Source organism: Chaetomium fimeti, assembly GCF_033439085.1.
Source record: "Chaetomium fimeti strain CBS 168.71 chromosome Unknown B0H64scaffold_7, whole genome shotgun sequence".
In the NCBI taxonomy this organism is placed as follows: domain Eukaryota; kingdom Fungi; phylum Ascomycota; class Sordariomycetes; order Sordariales; family Chaetomiaceae; genus Chaetomium; species Chaetomium fimeti.
In genome coordinates, this window is record NW_026944335.1 from 1,403,907 (window position 1) to 1,431,654 (window position 27,748).

At 57.7% G+C, this 27,748-nt stretch overlaps 8 protein-coding genes across 8 annotated transcripts; 3 read left to right on the top strand and 5 right to left on the bottom strand.

Annotated features, from left to right (window-relative positions):
- Positions 1-118: 118 nt before the first annotated feature.
- On the bottom strand, positions 119-3,436 carry B0H64DRAFT_328740 (uncharacterized protein; the record flags this gene model as incomplete). The annotated part of the gene is made up of 5 exons (XM_062800846.1): positions 119-543; positions 614-1,557; positions 1,611-2,837; positions 3,150-3,245; positions 3,318-3,436. 5 exons carry the CDS (start codon positions 3,434-3,436, stop codon positions 119-121), a joined length of 2,811 nt encoding a protein of 936 aa, XP_062656014.1.
- A 4,756-nt stretch (positions 3,437-8,192) lies between these two features.
- Positions 8,193-10,839, top strand: B0H64DRAFT_445425 (pectate lyase superfamily protein-domain-containing protein; the record flags this gene model as incomplete). Its single annotated transcript, XM_062806850.1, has 7 exons — positions 8,193-8,271; positions 8,324-8,398; positions 8,462-8,535; positions 8,596-9,085; positions 9,143-10,136; positions 10,195-10,262; positions 10,322-10,839. The coding sequence occupies 7 exons, from the start codon at positions 8,193-8,195 to the stop codon at positions 10,837-10,839; spliced, it is 2,298 nt and encodes a 765-aa protein (XP_062656015.1).
- Positions 10,840-10,977: 138 nt separating this feature from the next.
- On the bottom strand, positions 10,978-12,157 carry B0H64DRAFT_426570 (uncharacterized protein; the record flags this gene model as incomplete). Its single annotated transcript, XM_062805743.1, has 2 exons — positions 11,779-12,157; positions 10,978-11,622 (listed from the first exon to the last, which is right to left on the bottom strand). The coding sequence occupies exons 1-2, from the start codon at positions 12,073-12,075 to the stop codon at positions 10,978-10,980; spliced, it is 942 nt and encodes a 313-aa protein (XP_062656016.1). The 5' UTR covers positions 12,076-12,157.
- Positions 12,158-12,856: 699 nt separating this feature from the next.
- Positions 12,857-14,654, top strand: B0H64DRAFT_467597 (uncharacterized protein; the record flags this gene model as incomplete). The annotated part of the gene is made up of 5 exons (XM_062807720.1): positions 12,857-13,346; positions 13,406-13,575; positions 13,686-13,897; positions 13,955-14,237; positions 14,310-14,654. 5 exons carry the CDS (start codon positions 12,857-12,859, stop codon positions 14,391-14,393), a joined length of 1,239 nt encoding a protein of 412 aa, XP_062656017.1. The 3' UTR covers positions 14,394-14,654.
- On the bottom strand, positions 14,655-15,992 carry B0H64DRAFT_229691 (uncharacterized protein). Its single transcript, XM_062799707.1, has 4 exons — positions 15,860-15,992; positions 15,428-15,646; positions 15,285-15,362; positions 14,655-15,230 (listed from the first exon to the last, which is right to left on the bottom strand). Exons 1-4 carry the CDS (start codon positions 15,870-15,872, stop codon positions 14,869-14,871), a joined length of 672 nt encoding a protein of 223 aa, XP_062656018.1. The 5' UTR covers positions 15,873-15,992; the 3' UTR covers positions 14,655-14,868.
- A 2,276-nt stretch (positions 15,993-18,268) lies between these two features.
- Positions 18,269-20,140, bottom strand: B0H64DRAFT_406894 (fatty acid desaturase). Its single transcript, XM_062804533.1, has 3 exons — positions 19,639-20,140; positions 18,714-19,567; positions 18,269-18,631 (listed from the first exon to the last, which is right to left on the bottom strand). Exons 1-3 carry the CDS (start codon positions 19,814-19,816, stop codon positions 18,281-18,283), a joined length of 1,383 nt encoding a protein of 460 aa, XP_062656019.1. The 5' UTR covers positions 19,817-20,140; the 3' UTR covers positions 18,269-18,280.
- A 690-nt stretch (positions 20,141-20,830) lies between these two features.
- On the bottom strand, positions 20,831-22,638 carry B0H64DRAFT_365446 (ketopantoate reductase PanE/ApbA-domain-containing protein; the record flags this gene model as incomplete). The annotated part of the gene is made up of 3 exons (XM_062801877.1): positions 22,162-22,638; positions 22,035-22,101; positions 20,831-21,982 (listed from the first exon to the last, which is right to left on the bottom strand). Exons 1-3 carry the CDS (start codon positions 22,203-22,205, stop codon positions 20,831-20,833), a joined length of 1,263 nt encoding a protein of 420 aa, XP_062656020.1. The 5' UTR covers positions 22,206-22,638.
- Positions 22,639-22,696: 58 nt separating this feature from the next.
- Positions 22,697-23,870, top strand: B0H64DRAFT_229728 (uncharacterized protein). The gene has a single exon (XM_062799708.1). The coding sequence runs from the start codon at positions 23,099-23,101 to the stop codon at positions 23,822-23,824; it is 726 nt and encodes a 241-aa protein (XP_062656021.1). The 5' UTR covers positions 22,697-23,098; the 3' UTR covers positions 23,825-23,870.
- The last annotated feature ends 3,878 nt before the right edge of the window (positions 23,871-27,748 follow it).

Here is a 27,748-nt window from a genome sequence, read left to right on the forward strand (position 1 = left end):
GGTGTAGTTTTCCCCCGTATGAGGGTCGAGGATCCGTCTATCAGCGGCGCGGACACTCCTGCTCCGTTGTGGAACACCAAAGATCGTTTATTAGATCCGTCACCTGCGAAACCGAATCTCAACTGAGCCCCTGATTCGGGACCATCCTCCCTAGCGGCGTCCTATCCCTCGGCTTCTCCATCATGTCCGCGTACCCCTCTAGCCCCGCTGCAATAATGCGCACAATCTCAAAGATGTGCGTGCCCTTGAATGTTTCTGCCCACAGCCGAATCACGGCACAGGCTAGTTGCCTGAGCTTCGTGCTGTCAGTGGCAGATAGGTCCATGGACCGCGACGGGTGGTGGCCGTGGCCGTGGCCATGGCCGCTGGATGATCCCGCTAGCGATGGGTCGATCGGAACGGCAAACTCGGTCTCATCAAGCATGCGGCGCACCATTTCGAGGAGGTTCTTCTCCTCGGCTGATGGGGGCGGCTCTGTCGGGCCGATTGCCGCCAGGGTGAGGAGCCACTTTGACAGGAGAACGGCACACTCAAGATTGCACACTGGATAAAGGTCAGGCCAAGGTTCTCGGGTGAAGATCTCCCGAACTTGGAAAGGACGTGAGTGACTTACACGAATGTTGCATGCTCCACTCCAACGACTTGGTTTTGGCCACGTAATTCACCCCCATCTTGACAAGCATGGACAGGGCGTGGATGGCCTGGACCACGGCGCGACAGAGACGCGCGCTCCGGACCAGGAGCGGAGCGTCGGTAAATGCCTGTGCGATCATGACATGATCCCGTGTCTCAAGGCTTCGGCTCGGGCTCAGGTCGGTGTGTAACCTGATGTAGGCCAACCTCAGCAGCGCTGTCGAGTTGAACGCTACAGCGCCTTCCGTGTATCCCTCCGCGGCCCCATGCGCCGCCATCTCGTTTGCCCGAAACTGGCGGTGCTGCTCGAAATTGACGCTCCAAGCGCGCAGCGCCTGGTTGATGTCTTCCACGTCTTCCATTTTCAACCCCCTCTGTATCCCAAATGGTGTCATACTGGAGAAGGACGTCTGCTTCAACAGGAAGATGTGCTGAATCAAGGCGTGGATGAGAATGTAGTTGCTCAGTGATGTATGCGGAGTCGTGGGTGATTGCGAAGGGCGGTGCAAGAGCTGTGCAAACGCATCTTGAAGTGAAATTTCCATGTTGGGGTAAGACTGCCGAGCTTCCTGCCACTGCCAGGCGCTTTCAGCGCTCCAGAGACGAGAAGGATTAGGCAGGTATAGGTGGACCTCTGAAGTCAGGAGCAACGGCGGCGTATTGTACGCGATGCTGCAGAGGTTAAAAAAGCAGTAGGCAACGAGCTTGGTTCTTGTGCTCGCTTCAAGTCGAACCCAGGTCTCCCAATCTGTCGTTTGCTGGTTTGGCTCTGCGACCAGCCCCTCTTCGCGTAGTAAGAGGGCAAGCAAACTTTGCAAAGACAAGGCCTCATGAAGAATCGCTTTCGCGCCCCAGAGACCGACAGAAAACAGGAGGAGCAGGGCCTGGATTGTCTCGAGTCGCGACTGAGGCGTATTCGGGGAACTACATGGTCAACATCAGGGTTCACCAATTTATTCCGGGGGGGGGGGTCTTACTAGGGCTCCCGATGAGTGTCTTGTGTCATCGGGCGGTCTTGATGAACGGAAGGAAAAGAATGCCGGAACCCAGAACTCGGAGATGGGCGGGTCGAATGTGGGCTGTAGGCGGCTGGTGTGGGTAGCAAGCCGTGGACTTCATGGCTGTGTCTGCGTCGAATCTGCTCAAGCGCTACTGACTTTGCGGCATACCATAAAGCGTGGCCGCGATTCGTTTCGAAACGGTATTGCGCCCCAACGGCCAGAATTGCGAGCAGCAGCTCGGGCGACATATCGGTGGGGGATAGAGTAGGCAGATGGAGGAAAGGAAGGTTGTCGTGGAAGCCACTTATATAACCCTCGAGAAACCTGTTCAGCGTGTGTCGCGAAGGAAACACAAAATCGTTAGGAAGGGCCGAGGAAAACTCATCCAGCCGATTCCGGATGACAGAGTGGTCCATGGCTGATATTCTCCATATCGGCGCTCGCGTTCCGTCCTCATGCATCCTTGGCGCCTCCCCAGTCGGATCCCGCAGATCAGGAGCAAGGGAGGGAAACCTAGACGGAAACGCCGATGGAGGTTTTGACAGCCCCCGTCCCATTTCAGCGCCGGGAGGTCGCGACCACATACTACTGAAACCTTGCTCGGCATCAAGCGATGGTGGCAGGAAATGTGAGGACGTGGCGTAGTCGTCGAGGAAGAGGTTGTAATCATCAAAGGCGGGGGGCGGGGGTTGCGGTGGGTAACCCGGGGCCAACACGCCCGGGTCTTGATCCCGCGGCCGATCCCCGTACGGCATCGCATCGTGGTAGGCTTTGACCGGCGTCAAGTCTGTTGGAGGTGGTGCGAGTCCTTGGATCATGGCCGGTTGCATGTTGTTGACCTCTCCACCCGAGGCAAGGTGAGTCGCGGCGTCGGAGAGAAGATCGAGGTTGCAGGCAGGGGCTCGTGTGGCGAGGCGCGAGTCTTGAGGAAGCGATGCCACTACAGATTGCTGCACTGGGTCTGTCTGGTACTGGTTGTGCACCGGTCGTGGCTTTTGCTGTTGCTGTTGCGGTGGATGCTGTTGATGTTGCTGAAGCTGCTGCTGCTGTTGCTGCATACCGAGCATCTCGGTGTCAACCTGGCTCTCGGGCGGGCCGCCGGGAGCCATGCCCGCCGACGAGGGCTTCCGCGGCCTGCCGCCATCCTTGTTGCTGCCGCCTTCGTTAAGATGGACAAGCTTCTCATGGCGGACAAGTAGGTCCCTGATGTCCATATAAGCATATGTTCATCACGAAAGGATATTCAAGCAATGAGCGACGTGAGGACAAGAAAACCTCAACAAACCCGTCGTCCTGGCGCAGTATGTAGGTGTTGAGGATTGATGAGGGGCAAGCGTGTTGGAGCACGGAATTGGAAAAGGAAGTGGGAGTTCGGAGCGCTTTGGGGAGGGGGCAGAGAGGGTAGGTATCTGGGAGGAGACGGGTTGGAGGAGCCTGTGCGAGGCTAGGGCTCAAATCCCATGCGGAGGCGGTACAAAGCACAACAAGGGTGCACACTAAAGAGGACTCGCTCACCGTCGCCCAAACGTCTTCCCGCAACGAGGCCATGCGCAAGCAAAGGGCTTTTCCTTGGTATGGGTTCTTTCGTGCCTCTGGACATGCTCCACACGTCTAATATGAGATAGCAATGTAAGTCAATATACGGCAGAGGAGCCGGACGGGGTAGCTCTGACAACTACTGACCTGAAACGCTTGCTACAATATTTGCACGGCAGCGCCTTGGGCTTCTGGTGCCGGGTTTCCCCATTCTCGTCGGCATGGTTGGACGGGGGTGACGCCTCGATTGACTGGAGGGGCAACATTGCGCAAGAAAAGGAGGGTGATCTGGTCCAGTTGGGGTATTGGGACGGGGACTCTCCAGTGTGGCGGAGGAGAAACCACCTCGCGTCCCTCTCGGGAGTGGGGGATAGGGGGAAGGGAGGAGTAAGAGGGGGGAACTGGCTGCCAAATACTGCCAACCAACCTATTGCGGGGTGGTTGTCGGTGAGAGACAAAATGGCCGAATCAAGGCGTTGTAGTCATGCCCGCCTTGATACGGAATAGTAATACTCGGTTCCTAGGTTGATCTCGTCCGTCCTCGTGGTCCGTGAACAGGCTTCTGGTAAGGTACTTCCGCTGGACCCCCCGTGTCTGCTACCCTCCTTCCAAGCTCACGTACCAACACACTTGCCGTCCCTACCCGCCGTCACTCACTCGTTGGTCAAGGGTACCGCGAGAGATACTATCAGCCTGCCTAGCACACCCGATCTCTGTGTGTTCCCGGTGCGCGGAGGAGCTTCGAGTTTAGGGGGCAAGCCTCTGTGGAGCTGTGCGCCCACGCAAACGGCACGAAGCTCGGACAACGAAGTGGGAGCCGGGAGCTGAGCGGGGTAAGGGGTGATCCAACAGGCCCGGTGACAATGGCGTGAAGGGGGGCGGCGACCCAGGACGTGAGCAGTGGGCCGAATCGTGGAATCTGGCGCCAGCCAGAAGGCCTGAAGATGCGGCCGGGTTGGGTGATCTTTCGAGTCGGGCTTGGCGGCTGCCGCTCTGGCGGGGAGGTGTCAATACTTCACGATTGGGCAAAAGCGGACATGCAGGCGCCGCGTGAGGAGAAAGAAAAAAAGAATAAGATTGATGTGGTAATATCGAGGTCGGGACGTCGAGGGGGCGGAGAGCGGGGAACGGGGGAAGAAGCAGTCGGTTTGCGATCAAGGTCAACAACAAGCGAGTCTGGCGCGGAGGCCGAATGAAACTGAGAGGTGCGGTTGCAGAACGCAAACGCGGGGAATGGGGATGGGGAAACGGGGAAGGAACCACTCGGGAATCGGAAGAACTGGGGAGAAGGCGCGACATTGGTTCTGGCCCCGGATCCCTGCACCACTTGTAACCAAGGAAGGCGCTGCTTCCTGAAGCCGAGAATCCTAATTTTTTGATACTAATTCCATCTGAAATCGGGAGATTTGGTTTCTACGTAGACGCAAACCCTCACATTCTATTTCAACAGGGTGAGATGGAAAGAAGAAAATCGAGTTGGCACGCACCGAAAGTTCGTTGAGGTCGTGTGCTGCTGTTTCCTTTCAGAGAATGACGGCACTATTTTAGTGGGGGTGTGTGCGTTTCCGGTGTCCCTGCTTGCTCCACCCATTTTTCCCTTTCCTTCCCCATTGGAACACAATCCCAATTTTCAATCTCCGCACCGAATGTGGGGGCGGGGAATGGCTCACAGGCTCACCCGTGGACCATTTGGGGTTGACGGACCTCAAAGTTCGGTTGAGGAGACTGGGCCCTCAAAAGCAAGCAAGAAGCGCCTTCAGGCCGATTATTTACCAGTCTTCCTCTGCTACTGGGCTCTTGTCGGGTTTTATCTACTGTAGGTAGTTACTCCCAAGTTTGAGAATCCCCGCCGCAGCTTGGCCTCAGCCCTGACCCGAGCAACTGAAAATCGATCCCCGCCCGCTTGCATCAAAGACGTCAACGTCGCCCGCCGTCTCATCTGCCCCGACGACCTCCTACCAAACCTCTTTGAGAGTGGCATGGTCCGTTGTGCCGTCTCCTCAATCAAACTGAAGATCGGCTTCCCCTCAAGCTTAGTACACATCTTGGATATGGGAAGAGCCGGGCTCTGTATGTTACACCAAAAAGCGGGGTGCGTCTTCAACAACCCACCCACAACAATTGCATCACGGAACCGGGACCGAGGGATGTGCGACCCCAACACTGGGCGATGGTCTTGGAAAGCAAAACCCACGCGAGGGCCGCATGCCGAGGAAGCAAAACTCTATCTCGATAAGCCCTTCTCCCATTCATCACAGACCCGTTGACTCCTAGGGGAGTGCTCGTCGTTTTTCCAAGGTCATTGCAGGGCACGTCCTCTTGTTTTCATGTGATATCCCGAAACGACATGAATTGTGGGGAGAGTGGAGGTGCCTGGTTTGGAGATCTGGGGAAGCTCGCTTTTACCCATGTCAGGAGGGCAGACCCGCCCCCCCACAAAGACCCTGTGGTGCGGAGGAAAGAACAGGGGCGCCCTCGGCGGCATCACAAGCTTGCCTCCGGAAACCGAGCGGCTTAGCACCTGATTGTGGTGCGGAATGTCCACTACCGCCTCTCATCTCGTCCAGGTTCATTGATACCTCCCTCACTCGACCGCACCGCGGCAGCTACGGGCACCTCCGATCCGGGGGAACTGTGATTAGGTGACGGCTACCGATGCGACTTCCCTAACCCCAAATTCCAACATTCAAAAGTACCGACTTACCTGCAGGTTTGTGTCGTTGCACACTGCAACTCTCCTCACGTCAGGCTTTCGGTGGTGACGGGACTTGGCTGGGCCATTGCCTAACTACCTAACGTTAGTTGCGGATGCTGCGAGAGTCGCTGAAGCACAAGGCGCAACCTGATCTGTTATCGTATGGCGCCAGCAACCCACCGCCGGTACTAACTACCGCATCCCACATGGCGTCGTCTTCGCTTCAAATAGGCAAAATCCGGGCGACTTCTATGGGATCAATATCTCCGCGCCACGGGCTCTCTCGCTCCAATGTCAAACTCACCGCGACTTCCCCGCCTTCCGTGTTAGTTACAGTATCATGGGCGACAGGATGAGCCGCGTGCTCGGCCGCTGCAGAAGCTTGAACTAACGAGCCACCGTCACGCTGGTGCTTCCGCCATGCCGCCGTTGGGACGGGCATGCGAGGCCCCTGCGCCGCCAGAATCTGCACCTCCCAACAACTACCGACTCCTGAACCCAAATATTTTGAGGCCTGTTTGTCGGGGGTAGATAAATTGGCGCGGTAGAATTGTTTTGGATTAGATCATCAAAGCCTCACCTCGATCGTGGGCTCGGGAGAGAGTGTCCAGGACTGCCTCCGCCACCCCAGCGTTTCAAGTCGTTTGTTGTTTTTATCAGACTGACAAGCCGTTTTGTCACGGAGATGTCACCGATTTGACAGGTGCCAGAACACCGAGGATTCCAGCCCTCGACTTTCACAGTATCCGCAATTGCAGTCCGCCGCTCAGGACGCGCCAGTGGCCAAGATGAAACTGAGCGACGAGGACGAAAATCAGCCGTAACGCAATGCTTAGAGAGCCTCGTGCGATGAAAGGGGAAACAAGTAGCGTTCTCCTGGGGGGTCTGTTATTGTCTCGACTCGGAAAAATCATTCATGCTATCCCCGAGAGCCTCGAGTGAGTTACCCTGACCAACCTACACAGTCCACAATCCAAGTATGCGGTTCGGATCGGCCAGCACGCCCGGGTCCATGGGTCGATGACTGAGTGACAAAACAACACCACCCGGGCTTCGGCACCGCTCTGTGGAGTTGGGGAAACCCTATACTCACCTCACTAGATCCTGGGCCTTTGATGTGACATCGTTCATTGCAGCACCTTACAAAATAAGGAAGTAAGGAATTTGAGGTCTCAGGGAGTACAAGACAAACGGGGTCACAGCTGCACGATCTGATCGGCGATTCGTGGATGGCGGTCACCCGCGGCAATGGGCGGGTAGTATCCGGCCTTATTCGCCCCCATCTACCTCCGGCACTCGCAGAGAAGTTCGGCCGCTTGGACGAATCAAATCCCCCCAACCCATTTCAGGGGCGCAACTGACCCCTTCATCAAAGGGAGGACTCTTCACGTTATGCACTCTCCAACCCCAGATCGTTCGCTTGTTGCCGCTCTTCCCGCCTCTTGTGTGTCAAAAAAAAGGAGGTCACTTCGGAAGCCCAGATCGACTCAAGTCACCGGATGGTGTCAGTGTGCTCAGCTGCTCAACTACACTCACCAACCGCCGAGTGTCTGGGTGAGACATGCTTAACTGTGAACAGTGGCTTGCAGGCTCATGGGACGAAGCTGCCCAGCTAGCAATACCACGGGATGTGGCATGCTCATGCCGAACCCCTCAACCTTATTCCAAAGGACTTTTGTGAAGTCAGGGGTTGTTGGGCCGAGCTGGAGGTACTGAAGCGGAGTATGGTGGTAGGAATTTTCATGTCTCTTGCATACAAGGGCTCCAGGGCGCCAGCATTCCTCCACCCCGTGACTAGGCAACCAGCTATGGGCTCTAGCAGCCATACTCAGAGCTACCCAACCCGGCCAGATGCTTGCTTTTGGGAGCGTAGGCCGGCCATGGTGCCAGATACAATCGGCCCTTTGGTGGGCGGCCCGATCGTGGGTTACCTCTTGGCTTGTAAGTGTCGTTGCTGGCGGTGGTGATGGTTACATCTCCTAGTAGGCAGACGACCAAGCACGTGGGATTATGCACTCAGGGTCACGCTATGCGGCTCGTGGACTCCGAGTGTGGTAGCACACCTCCTTCGAACCTCCATCATTTCCTCCCTGTAGCCGCCGTGCACGTGGAGTTGTCTCGCGGATAGCTTCCTGTGTCTTGCCGTGGAATGATGGTGTAGGTGGCTGGCGAGCAGTATATTACCTGCTTCCCTCCCTCCCATGACTGTTGTGGAAGAAGCCTTTCCTCAGACACCCACGAGCGGAACGGGCCTGTTTACAACCGGCCTTGGTCTCATCTCTGCCTCTCCTTGACTTCGGCTGCATAGCCGGCAAGAAGTGGTTGTCATGCGTTTCTTCTCTGCGTTGCTGGCTGCGGCCAGTCTCGTGGCGACGGTGAAGGGACACTGGCTTGGGGAAATGCCTCGTAAGCTCTCTTTGCTTGGCTTGGTATCACGATGTTGTTAACACTCCGATAGATCAGGGACTCGCACCGTTTGCCGGAGCAGCAAACTATCCTGTTTTCCGCAACGTCAAGGACTACGGCGCAAGAGGTGAGCGCTTCTCCCAACACCATGGACACTGCCGTCAGAGGATATTCGTCTAATATGCTCTAGGTGATGGCGTCACGGACGACACGGCGGCCATCAACGCTGCCATTAATGCCGGAAATCCTTGCAACAAGAACTGTGTAAGTGATATTTGATGGCGGAAACTGTGGGTTGAAGTGCTGTACTCATGGTCTCTCAAGGTTTCATCAACGACAACTCCGGCACTGGTTTACTTCCCTGCTGGCACATACCTGATCTCATCATCCATCTTTCCGGCCTACTTCACCCAACTCATCGGCGACGCTGCGTCTCCCCCGACACTCAAAGCGACCTCGAACTTCGCGGGCTTTGGTCTCATCGACGGCAACCCCTACTACACCCCCGTTCTCAACTGGAAGTCTCAGAATGTCTTCTTCCGGCAAGTACGCAACTTTGTCATCGACACGACTGCCATCGCGCCGGGCACTGCCGCCACTGGAATGCACTGGCCGACATCCCAAGCGACCAGTCTCCAGAACATCGTGTTTAACATGCCTGCCACGGGTGACGTGGTCCACGTCGGTCTGTTCATCGAAGAGGGAAGTGGAGGCTTCATGACGGACCTCACCTTCAATGGCGGTGCGACTGGTGCCAGCATGGGCAACCAGCAATACACCATGCGGAACTTCAAGTTCAACAACTGCAAGACGGGTAAGTAAATATCCGGTTCTCTTCTTCACCGTACAGGTCTGTTGCTAACAGTCGAAGCCATTATCCAAATTTGGGACTGGGGCTGGACTTATGCTGGCCTGTCCATCAACAACTGCGAGGTTGGTATCGACATGTCAGCAGGAGGTGCCAACAACAAGTTGGACGTAGGCTCGGTTACTCTAATTGATAGCAGCTTTACCAACGTGCCCGTCGCCATCCTCACGGCTTGGAGCACGACCTCTAACCCTGCCACAGCTGGCAGTCTGGTGATGGAGAACATCGCGCTGGACAATGTCCCCGTTGCAGTCAAGGGACCCAGCGGCACTATGCTTGCTGGTGGATCGATGACAATCGAGGCTTGGGGCAACGGCCACAGCTACGGTTCCTCTGGCCCGACCAAGTTCTCCGGTCCGATCGCCCCCAACCCGCGGCCCGGAGCCCTCGTCTCCAATGGACGGTACTACACCCGCTCGAAACCGCAATACGAGGACACCCCGGCCTCGTCCTTCCTCTCGGTCCGCTCGGAAGGTGCCAAAGGCGACGCCTCCACCGACGACACGACGGCGCTCCAGAACGCCATCAACAAGGCGGTCGCCGAGAACAAGATCCTCTTCCTCGACTACGGCCTCTACCGCGTCACCAACACCATCCGCATCCCGCCCGGCGCCAAGATCGTGGGCGAGTCCTTCCCCGTCATCCTCTCGGCGGGCGCCTTCTTCAACGACGTCAACAACCCGAAGCCGGTGGTCCAGGTCGGCGAGACGTCGGGCCAGCAGGGGCAGGTCGAGCTGACCGACTTCATCGTCTCGACCCAGGGTGTGCAAGCCGGCGCGATTTGCATCGAGTGGAACCTCGCCAGCGACGGCACGCCCAGCGGCATGTGGGACGTCCACGTGCGTATCGGCGGCTTCGCCGGCACGGAGCAGCAGGTGGCGCAGTGCCTCAAGACGCCGGGTAACCCGGCCGTCAACCCGAACTGCCTGGTTGCGTTTATGGGCATGCACATCACCAAAGCGGCGAGCGGGCTGTACATGGAGAATGTGTGGATCTGGTAAGCACATCCACACAGAAAGGGGTATACGGACGGGCAGAGCTGACTCGGGGAACAGGACTGCCGACCACGACATCGACGAGGCGCAGAACACACAGATCACGATCTATGCCGGCCGCGGCCTCTGTAAGTGGCCTAAACCCACCCGGCCACTCGCCCAAACAAACACTAACTAACCACCGCAGACATCGAATCCGAGAACGGGCCCTTCTGGCTCTGGGGCACGGGGTCCGAGCACTTCGTGCTCTACCAGTACCAGCTGGCCAGCACGCGCAACATCTTCATGGGCCAGATCCAGACGGAGACGCCGTACTTCCAGCCGACGCCCAACGCGCTGGTGCCGTTCGCACCCGTGGCGGCGCTGCGCGACCCGGACTTCACGGCGCAGTGCGCCGGCGTTGAGGGCAACTGCGCCGCGGCGTGGGGCCTGCGCGTCATCGACTCGCGCGACGTCTTCCTGTACGGCGGCGGCCTGTACTCCTTCTTCGACAACTACAGCACTGCCTGTTCGACTTTTGATGCGGGTCAGACCTGCCAGCAGCGCATCATCTCGATTGAGGGATCTGCGACGAATGTTAACTTGTATAATGTTAACACGATCGGCACGCGCGAGATGATTACGCGGAATGGGGGCCGGGTGGCGTGGTTTGAGGATAACGTGAACACGTTCGCGTCGAACGTGGCAGTTTACAAGAGCAACTAGGGGGTGGGCATGCGGAGGGTTGGGGTAAGGGATGCTGGAGGAGGCGGTTGTTTGTGAATGTAAAGGGGTTATTCTCAACTTTCCGATTTGACCCCAATATCTTCTCGGAGGGCAACCCCTGTATAGAACAGAACATTTCTAACCCTCCAAAGAGAACCCAACATCCTTCCCCTCGTTTTCTCTCCCTAGTTGAACCAACCGTCTCCTCATTCCTTCGGCCATCTTCCTCTGCCTCCCTTCTCCCAGCGCTGAAAAGTCACACCGGTCAACCCAATCCCCGACCCCATGCTGGAGTACATTCCTCGCCCGTTCCCGACTCCCCTCGACATGCCCCACCGACCCGTGCAGCGTCATCCTCTCCTTTGTCACATCATACACCCCGCGATGCAAGATATTGTTATCATAAAACACCACATCGCCCGCCTTCAACTGCACCCTCACCTGCCCCGAAATGTGCTCCTCATATGGCGCGGCATTCCGTTCCTCGTCGGTCCGGGCGCGCGCGTGGCTGCCGGGGATGACGATCAAACTATCGTCATCATACAGCGGCATGTTCCACTGCGTGTGCACGTACTTGTCGTCGGGGCCCTTGAGCCTGGCCAGCTCCTCCTCGGCGGTCGCCGTCGCGGGTATGTCGTCGCGATGCCAGCGCAGCTCGAACGGGCGGTCCCCGGGCGCCACACCCACCCCGGCGGGGCGCACGAGCATGTTGAAGAGCTCCATCGTCAGCTCCCCGTCGTCCTCCTCTTCCCCATCACCATCCCCATCCCCCTTTTCACCCCCCTTTCCCTCCCCACCCTCCTCTCCCCCCCCATCCCCCTTTCCCTCCCCACCCCCCTCCCCCCTATTACCCTTCACCCCCAGCACCTCCCCCACAACCCGCACCACCCCCTCATGAAAATACCCCCCCACAAAAGCCCCCCTCTCTTCTTCCCCCACCGGCAACCCCGGATGCAACAGATGCTGCACCCCCCATATCCCCGCGCGGTCAGGCACGAGCGAGGCGTCCCAGGGAGGGAACTGCTTGCCGACGGTGCGCACGTGTGGCCAGCCGCCGGCGCGGGCGACGGCGGTGAGGTTGGATGCGGCGGCGCGCAGGGCGGTTAGTTCTTGGGGGCTGAGGAGGGAGGGGATGGTTACGAAGCCGTGGGTGCGGAGGGCGGTTAGGTGAGGGTGGGGGTCGGGGGTGGGACTGGTGTTGGTGGTCTCGAGTTCTGGTGGTGGTGGTAGCGACATTGTGATAGGGGCGGTTGCTAGGTTTGTTTATGTGTTTGTTGTATGTTGTAGGTGTGTGTTGTAGGTGTGTGTTGTAGGTGTGATGGGCAGTGAGTATGTTGTAATTGATGACATGGCTTACACTACCTAGTTACACTTTCAAGACTCAAAACTCAACTCACATGTCAAAGTTGGAGTCGGAGAGGGGCACCGGGTGGGTGTGGGGAAGAAGAGTGTGGTTCATGCGGGGACGACTCCGAACGTGTGGGGAATTCATGCTCGAGCACTCTCGTCTGGGACGGAGAGGCCGTTGGGAACCGGATACAACGTTGCTTCTGCAACTGACGATCATGTCAATTTTGTTGGTTGTTCCATCCCACAGGAGGGGCAAATGCCATAACTCGGCCATGATCTCATCCCGCGCATCTTTGTTGCCGAACTCGCATGCGATGCTCCTGCGGAACGGGATGCTTTGGGGATGGATCATAACGGAGGAACCGAGCAAAACGGTGAATGCATGGAGGGGGGATCTGCGGCGCATGTGGTATCTGCAAGGACCTCGAGGACCTCGATGCAGTTGTCCTCGTTCAGTGGAGATCGGGGAGCGTTGAAGGTTTGGAGTCGCTGACATAACTCAATTAATTCGATCACGTGCCTTCGCGAGTTGAAAGCGTTAAATGGATCCGCCAGGAAGCCATTCCACGCGCCCCGGGTACGCATCGACGTCATCAAGAGACGGCCAGTTCTCTCACGTACAAGACTGTACCAGACTTGTAGTTTCAAGACAGACCCAAATCCCACCATGCCTTCCCGAAAACGCAAATCTGCACCGGCCGTCAAGGAGCCTCCCGCAACCCCCGACGCGCCCGCAACACGTCGTCGGTCATTACGCGTCAGCTCGACAGGGAAGAAGAGCAAGTATTTTGAGGCAGGGTCGGAGTCTGATGCCGCTGAAAATGGTAATACACCAAAGAAAGGAAGCGGCAAGGGTAGACCCTCCAAGAAGGCCAAGATTGAGATCGAATCAGATGAGAACGGAGACGATGGAGACGACTACAAGGAGGAAGACGAGGAAGAAGAAGAAGACGCCGAGACAGGCGAGGTAGTCAAGCCAGGAGCTGAGGAAAGTGACGAAGAATTCGACGAGGACGCCCCGCCAAAGGTAACCTTCATCCCGCGTATCCAGCTGCGCGACACCAACGGCATCGCGTACGCCGACAACACCGTGCACCCCAACACACTCGCCTTCCTCCGCGACCTCAGGGCGAACAATAAGCGGTCATGGCTAAAGGGTAAGCCCCCCAAACCCTCCATCCCCCCTCATTACCCCAACCAGCTAACACCAGCCAAGCCCACGACGCTGAGTACCGCCGCGCGCTCAAGGACTGGGAGTCTTTCGTGACGACCCTCACGGACAAGATCATCGCCCTGGACCCCACCATCCCCGAACTGCCCTTCAAAGACGTCAACTTCCGCATCTACCGCGACATCCGCTTCACCAACGACCCGACCCCTTACAAGGTACCCCCCCCCCCCCTCCCCCAATCCCCCTAATCCCCCTTTTCCAACCCTCACACCCACCCTCTAAACCTAACCAAAACCCAAAATAATAACAAAAAAACAAAAAACAGGCGCACTTCTCCGCCGCCTTCTCCCGCACCGGCCGCAAGGGCCCCTACGCCTGCTACTACGTGCACCTGGAGCCCGGCGCCTGCTTTGTCGGCGGCGGGCTGTGGCACCCAGACGGCCCCGCGCTGCACAGGCTGCGGGCCAGCATCGACGAGCGGCCCCAGCGCTGGCGGCGCGTGCTGAACGAGGTGGGGTTTCGGGAGAGGTTTTTGGGGTTGGGGTTGGGTGACAAGGCTGGGGGGGGTGGTGGTGGTGGTAAGAAGAAGGGAAGGGGGAAGGGGAAGAAGGGGGGTGGTGATGTGGGGGAGGGGGATGGGGAGGGGGATGGGAAGAAGGGGGGTGATGGGGAGGAAAAGGCGCTCAGGGCGTTTGCCGAGAGGAATAAGGAGGGGGCGTTAAAGACGCGCCCCAAGGGGTTCAACCCGGAGCATCGTGATATGCAGCTGCTGAAGCTGAAGAACTTCACGGTTGGCACCAAGCTCGGCGAGTCGTTGTTCACGCAGGCGGGTGCCCAGGCGGCGGTTGCCCAGATCATGGGGGATATGGTCGGGTTTGTGAGTCTTCCCTCCTTCCTTTCGTCGGTGGTTGATGTAGTTGAGAGGTGTGCGCTGTGCTGACTTGGTTAGGTCACCCATCTTAACCGGATTGTTATGCCGGATCCGGGGGATGATGATGATGATGACGAGGATGAGGACCAAGAGGATGAGTGACGAGTGAGTAATGGGGGCGGGGGCGAGTTGAAGCGGGTTGGATTTCGGGGCGGATTGGTGATGCTGTAATCTTGGATGTCATGTTTGTCACTCACTCTACTTGGCACTCTATTTGGATACCCACTGCTTGCTTCATTGCGTTCCACCCGATCCTTTCTGCCTGCCATCACATGCACCCGTCATCGCACACGCAAAGAAACGCGATTCATTATTAACGGTGGGTATCGAGTATGGGATATCTTAAAGCCACGCCGAGCTCCCGCAAAATCAAAGCACCTAGCACCAAGCACCGTGTGGCATCGTCAGGTACCTATCATTCCCATGTCTGCAGCATATCACCTGCCGCGCGAAAACGATGGACCAAAGCGACCGCCATCCCGGTGTCACTCGCCCTCTATACCGCCTTCCCGGTGTCCCATCAATCCGTCATTTCTGCCGGGTCGTGGAATCGTTGTCGGATAGTGTCGGTCAGAGTTTAGGCGGTGGAAGCGGGGGCAGTAGCAACCGCAGCTGCGGGAGCCGCAGCGGGAGTAGCAGCGGCCGCCGCTTCCTCCTTCTTCTCCTCAGCGGCCGGGGCCTCAGCAGCAGGAGTCTCAGTAGCAGCAGCAGCCTCGGCAGCGGCGGGAGCCTCAGCGGCAGGAGCCTCAGCAGCGGGAGCCTCAGCGGCAGGAGCCTCGGCAGCAGGGGCCTCGGCGGCGGGAGCCGGGGTGGGCTCGGTGGCAGCGGGAGCAGCGACAGCCTTAGTAGTGGCGGGGGCCGCAGCGGCAGCGGCAGCCGGAGCCGGGGTCACTTCAGGAGCCGGAGCGGCGGCAGCTGTGGTCTCGGCAGCAGCCACGACTTTGGAAGGGTCAGTATGCAGGCAAGGGATATTTATTTGTGATCCAGACGTACCAGGAGCCGGAGTCTCCTCCGTCTTCTGCTCGGCGGCCGGGGCCTCGGTGGTGGTAGCGGGCGCAGCAGCCGTCTCAGCTGTATCACCAATCTTGTCAGCTCTTCTCTCCTTGATGGGATTCTTGTCTCGCAGAGCGACTCACCGGCAGGAGCCTCGGCAGGAGCCTCGGCAGGAGCCGCAGCGGCAGCGGTCTCGGTCTTGGTCGCCTCCGTAGCGGCGGTCGCAGCAGCAGCCGGGGCCGCAACGGCAGCAGCACCGGTCTCCTCGGGCTTCTTATCGTCGGGCTTCGCGGCCTTCTTCTCGCCGCGCTTCTTGAAGGCAGCCCGGAGCTTCTCCTTCAAGTTGTCCAAGGCGCCGAACGCTGAGGGAAGAATTTTGGTCAGTCGCCTGCTCTCGGTTGTTTGTCTAGGGATTGATCACGGCAACGCGCTCCTCGGAGCTCGTCGCCATCGCGATGCTCGGCAGATGGCGCGACAGTCGCTGCCCTCGCTGGCCGCGCCCGCCTCGGCGGCCTCAACCAACCCGACCCGGCCGGTTCTGGCACCAAAGAATAGACAGTGAAATGGCGACTTACGAATGCCAGGCATCTTTGCGGTGTTGAATCGTGGTCAAAGCGCGGAAAGCGGTTGATCAGGGTGTTTCGAAATGCGCGAAGGGATGAACGCAACGTCGCTTTTTGGCCAGGCTGGTGCTGGTGATGGAAATTGTCGGTGATGGTCAAGCACCCAGATTGTGGAAGAAAAGAGGAAGAAGAGATCTGGACCCGCGCCTGCAACAGGTAAATAAGCTCACCCTCGCAGAGCGTGTGACAGACACGCGGGTCCTGAATTGCAGGCCCCTCGCGCCGCACCGAATGCACCCAGAAACCCCCAGAAACAACCCCCCCTGGCCCCGGTCTCCGCTTCTCCCTCTCCCGGCTCCATGCCACCTGAGACAGGGCGAGAAAGCTTGGTTCAAGGACGGACCAAAGCTCACAATCTCCCTGGAGGGCGCCAACACGAACGCTCTCATCACGGCAAAAGGATTATCATGGCTGTGCCTGGGATTCTGAGTCGGTCTCTTCTCCATTTGCAGCAGGAAACATGGAGATGGTTCTGACATTGGATGGTGCCAATGTCACATCGACCGTGGCAGGGACGTCCAAAGATGCGTCGCGCTTAAATAACCTCATCTGCACCTGCATCCCACACATCTCGCATCTTGGAACCAGGTTTAACCAGGGGCGGCTAATCATATTGGCTTTTGTCATCTGTGCTATGTTTATCTCGAATCCCTTGGGTCGCATCATCTGGTGAATCCTCATTACGGGCCGACACCGTGCAGGACCTGACGCACTGGGCTCAGTTTGGGCATTCACTTCTCTCTCCTTCGTTTGTCGACGGAAAAACACAGTGAGGCAGCCATTCAGGGGTCGGTTCAGGGTCTTTGTTGAGACCCATCGACGCGCTATTCATGCGGGCATGCAGGAGCTCCATGCTGCTCATTCATAAACTGCCCCCACAGCGGCGACTCGTGGGGAAGCTTCCAGCGGTTAACCCTGTTGCCAACCGAAACAAGGAACCCACTGGGACTGTGCTTTTGTCGTTTATCAGCGGTGAGGTGGCCTCTTGTCTCGCTCGAGAGCTCAGTTCAAAGACTTGCAATTCATTAGTTAGTTAGTTAATTAACTAGTTAAAATAACTTCGGCTTTGAGACCCGAAGGTTCAGGGGCTGAGAAATCCGACTTCCAGGGCCATCAGTTTCCCGTTACCGTTTACAGACGAAGGGTCACTGTGACAGACAGGCAGTATCGACATTGGACGAGCAACGGGACACGACACTTTATTTAGCCCCGCAAGCCCTACTGTGTAAAACAAAAAGAAAAAAATACAAAAAGATAAAAGAAAGGAGGGTAATGAAATTGAAGTTATTGTAAATATACCTTTTCTCTTTATTCTTCGTCTCCTGTGTATATTAGGCAGTACTTGCAGGCGATCCTGGCCGCGTGTTGCGCTCGCATCCTGAAGCGGCACATATCTTCCCATTTGCAACCAGGAAGAGCTGATTGCCTCTCTCCCTTGGCCCGGTCTTCTTTCTGTCTCTGTACATACACAAACACCAAGTGGGGCTACCTACCTTTTGACCTCACTGCGCGAGTCTCAACCTCTCTGAGGCAATAACCATTCGTATACCCGCTTGAAGAGAAGGCCGCTCCCCTCGCTCACGACGGCACGTGTCGTGTCTCAGAATATACATAGAAAGGCCCCAAAGGCCGCGCACCTTCTGCCCCTGGTCGGCCAGCATCGGTCCCAGTCCAACAACATGGAAAGGCACTGCCCTTTCCTCACGGGACCCCACCCCATCAACGACGAAAATGACCTGATAATCCTGCACCGTGACCCGCACACCCTCTAGGACACGCGGCGTTTTACCTTCGAGGCTGAGTCCGTCTTCACGCGGCCACCGTCCAGCTCACTTTACACGTCATGCTCCCCTCGCCGCCGTCCGGCCAGCTGGCAGACCTGTATCACAACCGCCCGCTGCAGTAGCCGGTGCGGGCAGCCAACGCGGGCTCCATCTTTCCCTCCCATGCCGTCGGGCGAGAGGAGGGTTCGGATGCGAGTGATGCTGGCGACGAGAGCGATGAGGAGCAGTGGACAAGGGGACCGCCTCTCGAGGATTCCGATGAACTCTCCGGGCCTGATAACAAGCGCCTGCGAAGAGCCCTGGCTTGGCACCGATGATGGCAGGAAGGGAGATGTGCCCACTGCGAGGCCCAACCCCCGCCGCTCCCACCCATATATGCCCAGTCCGTAGCTCGTAGTCCAGCCCATGTCTCAAGAACTGAATATCTAGTAATTACATCTATCGTCTACCGCTAATACCATTACACACCACAGCACCCCAACCACAATTACCCGTCAGGCAACCAACCCTAGATACACAACCCAGCCCACCCAACCCTCCCTTCTCCCCCCTTCCCCCCTCAACTCCTCCGTCCCGACAAACAAACCCCCTACTCCTTCTTCTTCTCCCCCTCCCCACCACCACCAGCACCCGCAAACTTGACCCTAATCTCCTCCTCCCCAAACTTCCTCGTATGGCGACGCAGCATCTCCGCCCTCTCCTCCAACGAGAGGTCGATCTGCGGGCCGATGGGGACGAGGCAGCGGGCGAGGTGGGCGTAGTCCTTCCGGAGCAGGCGCACCGTGATCATGAGGTAGTCGATGTTGTGGAAGACGAGGGCCTTCTCGGTCGCGTACGTCTCCTTCTGCCGGAGGAAGGCGACCGGGTGGTGCCGCCAGTGGCGGCGCGGGTTGAGGTGGTGCGACGTGTGGTAGCCGTCGTTGTAGCAGTAGCGGTTGCTCTGCAAAGCAGGAGAGGGGGGGTGGGTTAGTTGGTGGTTTGGGAAGGGGGATGAAGAAGGGAAGGGGAGGGGGGGGGCATACCGGCACATCGATCAGCGTGATGCTCGAGCGGAAGTCAGAGTCCGGCTCGTCGGCATCGACAAAGGCGTGCTGGCCCCAGTTGCCGACCATCAGGCCGATGCGCATGAGCGTCAACGGCAAGATAAACACAAAAACGGCCGCGCGGCTGTTGAGCCGGTACATCATGTAGATGGCCGTGTAGTTGGACAGCTCCCAGAAGGCGGCCTTGGCGGCGTTGACGTACTTGCCCTTGCGCAGGTAGTACAGCGGCAGGTCCAGCCAGATCAGGACCAGGAAGCGGCCGATGTAGTGCAGGAAGTGCAGCAGCTCGTCGCGCTGGTAGCGGAGCGTCGACGACAGGTCGTCCGGCCCGTTGCCCTCGACGTGGTGGTGCTTGACGTGGTGGTAGAAGTACGTGTTCCACGTGTGGCCCATCAGCGGGTCCGTGAGGTAGGGGAAGAAGGTGTCGAACAGGCGCAGGAGCGGCCGCTTGGCGAGGATGCCGCTCATGTGGATGTGCTGGTGCATCATGAGCGTGTAGGTGCCCATGTACCAGAACTGCATGACGAAGTGGAAGATGCCGTGGAGGTAGGTGAAGTGGTAGAACAGCCAGACGGCGCTGGGCAGCGACGTGGTGAAGTACATGATGAGGTGTGTCAACATTATGACGTCGGTGTCGTGCCGCACAACCGTGCGGGCCCAGGCGATGTAGGGCAGGACGACATTCTGGTACACGACGGCGGGGAGCCTAGCCTGTAGGTCCCCGAGATCGAGTGACGAGATCACCGTTGGTTCAAAGTCCTCGCTGTCGGGGTCATTGAATCCATTCAACTTCTGAATGTCGGTGGCATCCCGCTCTTCTGAGATGCCGTATTCTGTGATGCTTGTCTCTGATGTCAGCCATCTAATCCGCTACGCGAGCTTTTGTAAAGCGATCATTACGCACTGTTGATGGCGTCCTGGGCCGCAGAACGGCCAGATCCTGTGCTGGCGTAACCCTCATCGCGGTCGACGTTGGAGCTAGCTCCTTTGATTTCCCTGTGCCGCTGGATGTCGTCGGCGAGGTTTCGCAGCAACAGAGTGTCAGGAATGGTCAGTTCCGGGCTGTATATGATTTTCTCCATAATCGAAGAATGTTGGTCGATGAAAACACGCGATGTTTTGTTGATGTGTTTTGTTTATCAGGGGTGAGCTTGGAAGGCCAGGTGGGTTTTTGAGTTTTAAGGGATGAGATGAACCATGAATTGAATTCAAAACAACTCGGGGTCGCAATCCACGACGAAGTTGTTGGGCGCCAGGCCTGTGATATTTGCGTCGGTGCCTTACCTGCTGCACATGGAGGTAGCGACCTTCAAGTTTCGTACAACAAACTGCGCCGTCAACAACTGCAGGAGGCGCAGAGTGCAATGCAGGACCAACTTGACGACTGCCTGTCAAAATCTTGAAACCCACATGTTTGGTCAGCCCACACCTTGCAGCTCCCTGAGCTCAGACCATGCCGGTGGTGGGTTTTTGACCCCAGCATGCTTGGAAAACAGCCAATCATCTTACATAGCAGCTGGAATGCCGGCGGGTCTTGCCAGGCTTAATCTGAATCGAAATTGTGGACGTTGTCATCGACGCGTCCTCTTTTCAGGGGAACAGCAAACACCAAAATGGAAAAGTCGGGTCCATTCTGCTCCGGTTGTTGAGTGCAACGTCTGAGAGTTGTAAGTGGCAGTTGGTTTTCAGTGAATGCCCAAGGAATGGGTAATTTAAACATTGTATTTCCGTCTCTATTTTGGGTAACAATAGAAGTACTCTTTCCGAGTCTGAGATACAGCTTAATCCGACTCAGGAGGCCCTGTCCATCTATTCACACACAATACCGTCACCAGGAGAGAAAAGCGATGAACGCATTCACTCCCGTGTAATCGGGAGTCTGGATAAGGTAAGGATGAGATTAGAAAATGACCCAACAGCTTTTAACTATCGTGGTGTGAGGCTGGAAGACAGCGGGGAGAAGCAACGCCGATCCAGCAGAGTCCCATCAACCAGCAGCGAGAAGGAACCGAGATAACCATCGTTTTTCTCACACAATAGTTATAAACAAACAGCTTGTCGCCAGCCAAAGCCATAATCACTCCCCACAATCCCACCTACAACTTCCCCTTCCCCGCCGCCTTCTTCTCCCCCCGCTCCCTCACCTCCTGCGCACTCCTCAACAGCGCATAAACCGTCTGCAACCTCGGCATCTCCACCCCCCTCGCCCTCGCAATCCTCACCGGATTCCCCAGAATCACCTCAATCTCCATCGGCCTTCCCGCCTCCCAATCCAGCAGCATACTCGGCTTACTGCCCACATTCCTTTCCGTACTCCTCAGGATCCTCTCCGGCCCCGCCAGCGACGCGGGGAAAGCCCGCCCCAGCACCTGCGGCGCGGCCGCCCAGATCTCGCGCATCACTCCGGAAAGGTGGGCGCGCAGCTCGGCGTCGTCGCGCACCATGTCGGCGTTGCCGCGCCCGCCTGCGAGCACGGCGGCTGGGTTGAAGGCTGCGTTGATGCACAGCTTGTGCCACCGCACTGTTTGAAGTGCTGTTTCGTCTGCGGCGACGTCGACGTCCCGGATCTGGCCTAGGCGCGTCCACCAGTCGGCTAGCAGGGCGGCGCGCTGGGAGCCGGTTTGTTGGAGGGCCTCCATGGTTGGGGGGGTTTTGGTGGTGTTGTTGGTGTTGCTGCTGTTGGGGGCGGGAAAGGTGCCTGTGGGGGTGAGCGCGCCGGTTGTGTCGTCGCCTCGCGTGTAGGTGGCCGTGCTGCTGCTGCTCCTGGTATTGCTGGCGTTGTTGTTATCGGAGGCGGGGGAGAAGGAGGCCGAGTCGGAGTAGGGGCCGATGTGGATGCGGGTCCAGCGGTTCTGCCGGATGGTGCCCGGGGAGGTCTGCTCGGCGGAGATGACGGTGACGGCGCTGATGATGGGCGTGGCGGGGAAGCGGATGCGGTAGGGCTGCTCGACGCCGACGCCGTTTTGGATGAGCACGATGCACGAGTTGGCGCCGACGAGCGGGGCGATGAGGGCGCTGTCGTCGGAGCGGTCGGGTAGGGCTTTAGTCGTGACGATGATGTAGTCCCATTCGCGGGGCCCGGCGCCGGACGGGTTAGGATTAGCGGCGGCGGCGGCTACCGAGGGGAAGACGGCGTGCGGGCGGAAGGTGTAGTCACCAAAGGTGTGAGTTTGAAGCTGGACGCCATGCTCGGTAAGGGCCTTGTAGTTGGAGCGAGCGATGAGCGAGACGTGGATGTTGTGAGATGGCTGGACGGTCAGTGAGTGAGATGCTCCTCTCGGAGGGGCGTTACTGGCTTACATGGTGTAGCCGTGAAGCGTAGAAGCACCCAACAGCGCCGGCACCGACGAAGACGATATGGACGGGCCTGCGTCGGTCAGTGTCCGTCGTCCATCATCCAGTAACCCCTTCGGATTACCATACGTACCTGTCTGGGTCGGTGCCCGGGCTCAAAGCCTCAAGCCCACCCATGTTGCAAACCAAGCGAGGAAACGGGGATCAGCAATCCCTTGCCCTGCTCTCCTCCTCCGTTCCGGGCTCTCAGATCGATCTCTTCTCGGCCTTCTCGTCGGTTTACGAATACCGAACCCGGAATCGTCCGTGTCGCCGCTACCTTCACCGAATCCGACTGGTCACTTCGGCCTCTCCGACGTAATCAGATTCCTCACGAATCCAATTGGCCAATAAATGAAGGCGATCCTCTCCTGCGTGTGAAGCACGTTCTCAACACGTTCTCAGCACGCTGCAAGCTGGTTTCAAACAAGAAGCGAGTTCCAAAAAAAGATGCATGCAAGCAAGCCACCGCAATAAATTTCTGATAGATTTTCCGACGAGGGATGCAGATGGCGCAGGTGAGTTAGTGCAGCTCGACGTTTTTGATCCCTTTCCCCAACCTTGAAGGAAGTCGAATAGGGAACGATGACCGAGAACCGCCGGCTCGCGTCACGCAATCTGAGTGGCGCCCTGGCTTGGCCCCGCATCTCACGCCCGCAGCTCCCCCCATGCGGGGAACGAATTGGGGGATGGAGAACGTGCAGAGCGGGCGGGACTCGGCCGGTTCACGGCAGCATCGGCGGGGCCCGCTTTGCCGAGTCCCGGGCCTCCTCTGTCCTTTTTTACCTGTTGGCTGGGACTCGGGCGTGTGATACAGCAGGATCCATTACTTCAAGATTTGGAAAGAATAGACGAACAGGTTGGAGATCAAAGGGTCAATGATTCAAGTCATGTTTTGGTCACAAAAGGCCTAGATTTGTCTCGCCTTCTTACACGACAGCTCTGGGTTGTCTTGGGCTATCTTTATCACGGGGAAGCATCCGAGAGATCGCGATGAGACTTGTCTGTCTCAAGAGACACGCAGAATCAGCATGTCGAGTCTGACGCAATGCGAGCTACTTGTGTCCCGTCGCACCGCTGTGAACCCAACCACATGTTCCCGCCAAGCGCGTCATCTGATATTGACCCGCCGTGTGACCTTCGACTGCCGAATCTCCAACATTCCATGGTGCTGTGATACAGCCACGGAATACCATTACATTACCCCCGCCCCGGTCTCCCGACTGGGCGGGAGCACAGCAACGGCCCCCCATCCTTGGAGTGGTGGGCTAGCCGTTATCGTTTGCAACCTCTCTGACACGGAATTGCAATATCATCACTTACGGAGGCGCACTCGCCTTCTCTCGCCGGCATCTCCGCGAGGTCGGGCCCGGCCGACGGGGGGCATACGAGTCGGCCTATGCCGGTGTGGTAATAGCTCCCAGCCAAGAACCACCCGCTCTGCCTTATGGAGGCACACACGTTCATGCCCGCGCAGCACGGGCTGGTGTCACTATCGTCCTTGGCACACCTCCGGTGCCCCGTCGACAGAAAACGGCCTTTCCACATTTCGATATGTAACCTCTACTGATTCCCGGGTATCCTTGAGTATCAAGACGATTTCTCAACACGGGCGCCCAGCAATGGGTCTAAATTATCAATCTATGCCAATAGCAACCATCCGCGCCAACGGTGATAATGATCGCGGATGTAGGTATACGCAAAAGAGCGAGTACCCGCCATGGCAACCCCAGACGTCTCAGGCCGCGTCCGTCTGAGCCCCGGTCGACTTACCATGCTCCCGTCATCACAACTGGCGTGATGAGCACGTGTAGATGCGGGGCACCAAGCCTCAGCCTGCTTTCCAGGTTCACCTTCCGCAAGGTAAGGTACGGGCCATGCAGCAGCCAGGCTCGGCGTCCGCCAAGTCGGCCCCCCGCAGCATCGTCTGGACTCGTCCCAAGTTAGGGAGGACAAGCATGACAAGACGACGCAGCCAAGGGGGTGAGCTTCTTGCTCTCGTTACATAAACGGGGCGAGTCACCTTCTTCGACGGCGCTTGTGTGATTAATGCTGTCTCACCCACGCGACGGGGCTTCGCAGCTGTGCCCCCATAGCCAACGAGATCCACCGCCGGCACGCCCACCAACTCGATGGAGTGTGCAATGAGTGGCGTCGATAGACGCATGGGTCTGATGCCAACTTGATGGGGGCGCGTGGGGGTCGCCCACATGGAACGCCAACTGAGTTCAGCTCCTGATACTCACTTGAGCTACAGGGCAGATGGGCCAATTGGATGATCCCGCTCAATCCTTCACTTCAAGCCTTGACGCGGGGGAGATGAGCGACTCCTCCGTCATCGGCATGAGCTGGTACTGGTACTGGTTGCAGTGACAGCTGCCACGCCACTCCAGCGGTCAGGGTCTCGTGCCGTGGGGAGCTTCGGTCCAGACCGAAGCTGCATCGGGTGCCAAGTGGCCCGCCACCGGTGGTTACCAATCTGCCGGAGAACGAAGAATGACTGAAAGAACTGCCAAGGAAACCTTTATGCTAAGTTCTGGTCAGGCCTGGAGGACGGGGTATTTTGGCCGCCAGTTGGATTGCTTCGGGCAGCCCCTTGGTTGAATGGTGCCCGAGATTTCCATCACAGGCCGTCGGTGAGCTCCCTTTGGACCCCTTATCAGAGGTTCTGGAAGGTTGACCGAGTCAGGGCTGAATCATGCTTGTCGATCGTCCTTTCCCACGGATCGCCAAGAATCCAGCCACGATGAGTGCCCAAGGTTGGGCTGGGTGTGGTGCCTTGGTTATGGATGACTGAAGGTATGTGAGGGCTTGGCCTGCTGTTGACGGCGGGCTCGCGATGCTGGTCGTGTGATACCCGGCCTCCGAGAAAACAAATGGACTGATCCCTCCGCTGGTTAACGGTTCCGGTTGAGCCGCTGGGCAAGGGATTCTACAACTTGTAGATGTGGTTCTGACTTGGGCAGGGCTGGTCCCCGGGTGTGACGTCTGGCAGCCGAGTTTTGTGTAACTGAAACATTTGGGTCAGGCGCAGAAACTTGGACCAATACTGCTTCCTTCCTACCGTTGGCGGTCTGACACCGCAACTCCTGGGTGACCAACCTCGGTGGGCAAAGAGGAGAGACGGAAAGATGCCTCATCCGAGATGCACGTTTTGCCTTCTCTCTTCCGGGACAAGGAACAGGCATGACAGCACACGCCTGCGTGCCAGCAGGCGGAACGTGGGATGTCCTTGGTTCTTGTCTCTGAAGTTATTCAGAGGGGTAGTGTGTGTCATATTGTGCCAGGGAGCCGCGTGCCGATCTTCGCCCGATGTCCCACGATGGAAAATGCCGACGAGATGGGGCGATGGTGATGTGTCCATTGGATAGTTTCTGAGCCAGATGCCATGCAGCACGACGGCCAAAGCCAGATGTGCGGCTCTTCGAGTTGCCGGCCGCCTTGAGAGAAAACTGAGTGGAGGGCTCGATGCTGTTGCGGTGTCGTGGTGGTGCGGGTGACTGTCCTTGAGCCAATCTGAGCCGACGTTTTGTCGACCGGGACAAGGTTGAATCCAGAGAACGAGAACTCGCCGAGCCAAGGCTCGTCATCGGCACCCAGTTTGTCAACTTGTATGTAATAGATGGCATCACGGAGTGGCCGGCGAATGCCCAAATCGTCCCTCTGCATTGCTCCGGGAAGGAGACACATTCTGTGGGCGAGGTGAAAATTTTTACACAGGCCCAAGCGCCAAATCGACCCTGGCACCAGGGCCGATTAGGGCCCTGACCCCACCGCACTCCATGCTCGGGGCAGCACTGGACGTTGCCTTGGGCTCGCAACCTCTTCGCGGGGTGTCTTGAATCACTGAGTTAGAGTCGGGGAAACTTTCAAAGTCCAGTTTGAAATCGAAGTGTTACTGGGCGCTGAGCCAAGTTGGAGGTTCAAACCGAGACCCTTCGACGGTAACTTGGGAGACGTCAGGATTTGTTGCCTCGCAAACACCAATCTGCTCGGAGTTGCACGATCTCTCTGCCTGCAGAGTTCGGATAACAGTTTGTCATCTACCATGTGCACATTGGGTGAGAGCCGGCGAGATTCGTCTCATGAAGCCCCAAGACTTGGCGGTCTCGGGGGAGTGGACGGCGATCTCTTGGCTGGCCTTGGAGAACGGGAGAACGAGCAACCCGGCCAAACACCGGCAACGAGGCTCATGACAGGACGAATCTCGTCAAGATGCCGGCTGTATCGCTGAGGCTGCCGTTCGCTTCAGAATCAACGGAGAGATCGGCGCGGCTCAGCGGCGGCTGGCAATCTGCACATTTTGCCTCTAATCAACTGCAGAGTCACAGAGTCCAACTGCAGGCGGGAGCGAGGGTTCGATCACACCTGTGGGCAGCCTTCCTACCACGCCAAGAGGGCACGTAACCGTCGTCGGCTGTGTGTGGAAGCGGCCTGTCACGGCTGACCTTTTTGGCATCCATGTCCACCAACGGCAAGGTGAGGACATGTCACTGGCGCGGGATGCCGAGCACCCACTGTCTCTCGCCAAAGAGGGACTCGTTGCAATGCCCCGTCCTTGCTCCGTTTGCGGCGGCAGTAATGCATGAGCCAGGGCACAACATTTCGAGTTGACTCGGCCCGCCGTGGTGTTCTGTTGAGCGTTTGGGGGGAACGGGATAACTAACTAGACAGTCGATTCCGCAAGCCGGCGGACGCGGAACGGAGGGGGTCAGAAGATGCTCGCCGGTCTCACGAGCCACGGCATCCGCAGTCCTGCCACACATGACGAGCGAGAAAACCCGCTAGCAGCATTTGACGAGACTCTGACAGTGGAACCTAACTGGAGGGTCTCTCTCGAGTTTGATGGTGTGGGTGGTTGTTTCGTTTGGTGTGTGTGTGACCTGCAGTTGTCGCAGAGAAGAGAAGCGCGTCATTCGGGCATCGGCGCTAACTAACTTTCCCTGAAGAAACTCCCGCCAGCCAAGGAACAGACCCTTGCGCTTCCGCTCCAAAAACCATTGATAGAAAAAGAGTGGAAGCGCCGCCCGGATCATCCTGAACTTTCGACTTTCGAACAGCATAGACGAAGTCATACTCCTACACAGGAGGACACTTACCCAGGGTATCATCACTGTTACAAGATGATGAGGAATCCCAGCCAAATTCGAGATTGTAGCCAGCCATTTTGTCGAGATTGTTCGGGCCTGTTGCCTTTGATTGGGGTTTTTACCCGTGTCTCAAGAAGCGCCGCCGTGGGGATGCTCCTCGGAATGGCAGTGGAGAACGGGCAGCACCCCACTCATCAACTGGGGTCTTCTCGAAGTTGCCCGTGATGGCGCCGAGCCTTTTGCAAACTGCACGCGGTAACGGCCAGAATTACGGCATGAACTCGGCCACTCAGATCCGTCTCGGGCAATGGGGAAGTGGGTGGGAGAAGCACGGCAGTCCTCGTCTTGACACAATTCCCATGCCTTCCGATGCAGGTGAAGAAGAACGGAGACGCCGGGGATTTCCGATGTTGCCAAAATCAGGAACTTCAACCTGCCACCAGTTGTGGATTGAGTAAGATGGGGCTGGGAGGCACAACTCAGATATCTTGCGCGACTGCCCTGTGCAGAACAGCATCAAGCCCGAAGGGCAGACCGAGTGAGGAAGGAGCCCACTCTAGGAAAGTGGGAGAACCTGGAAGGATGGAAGCC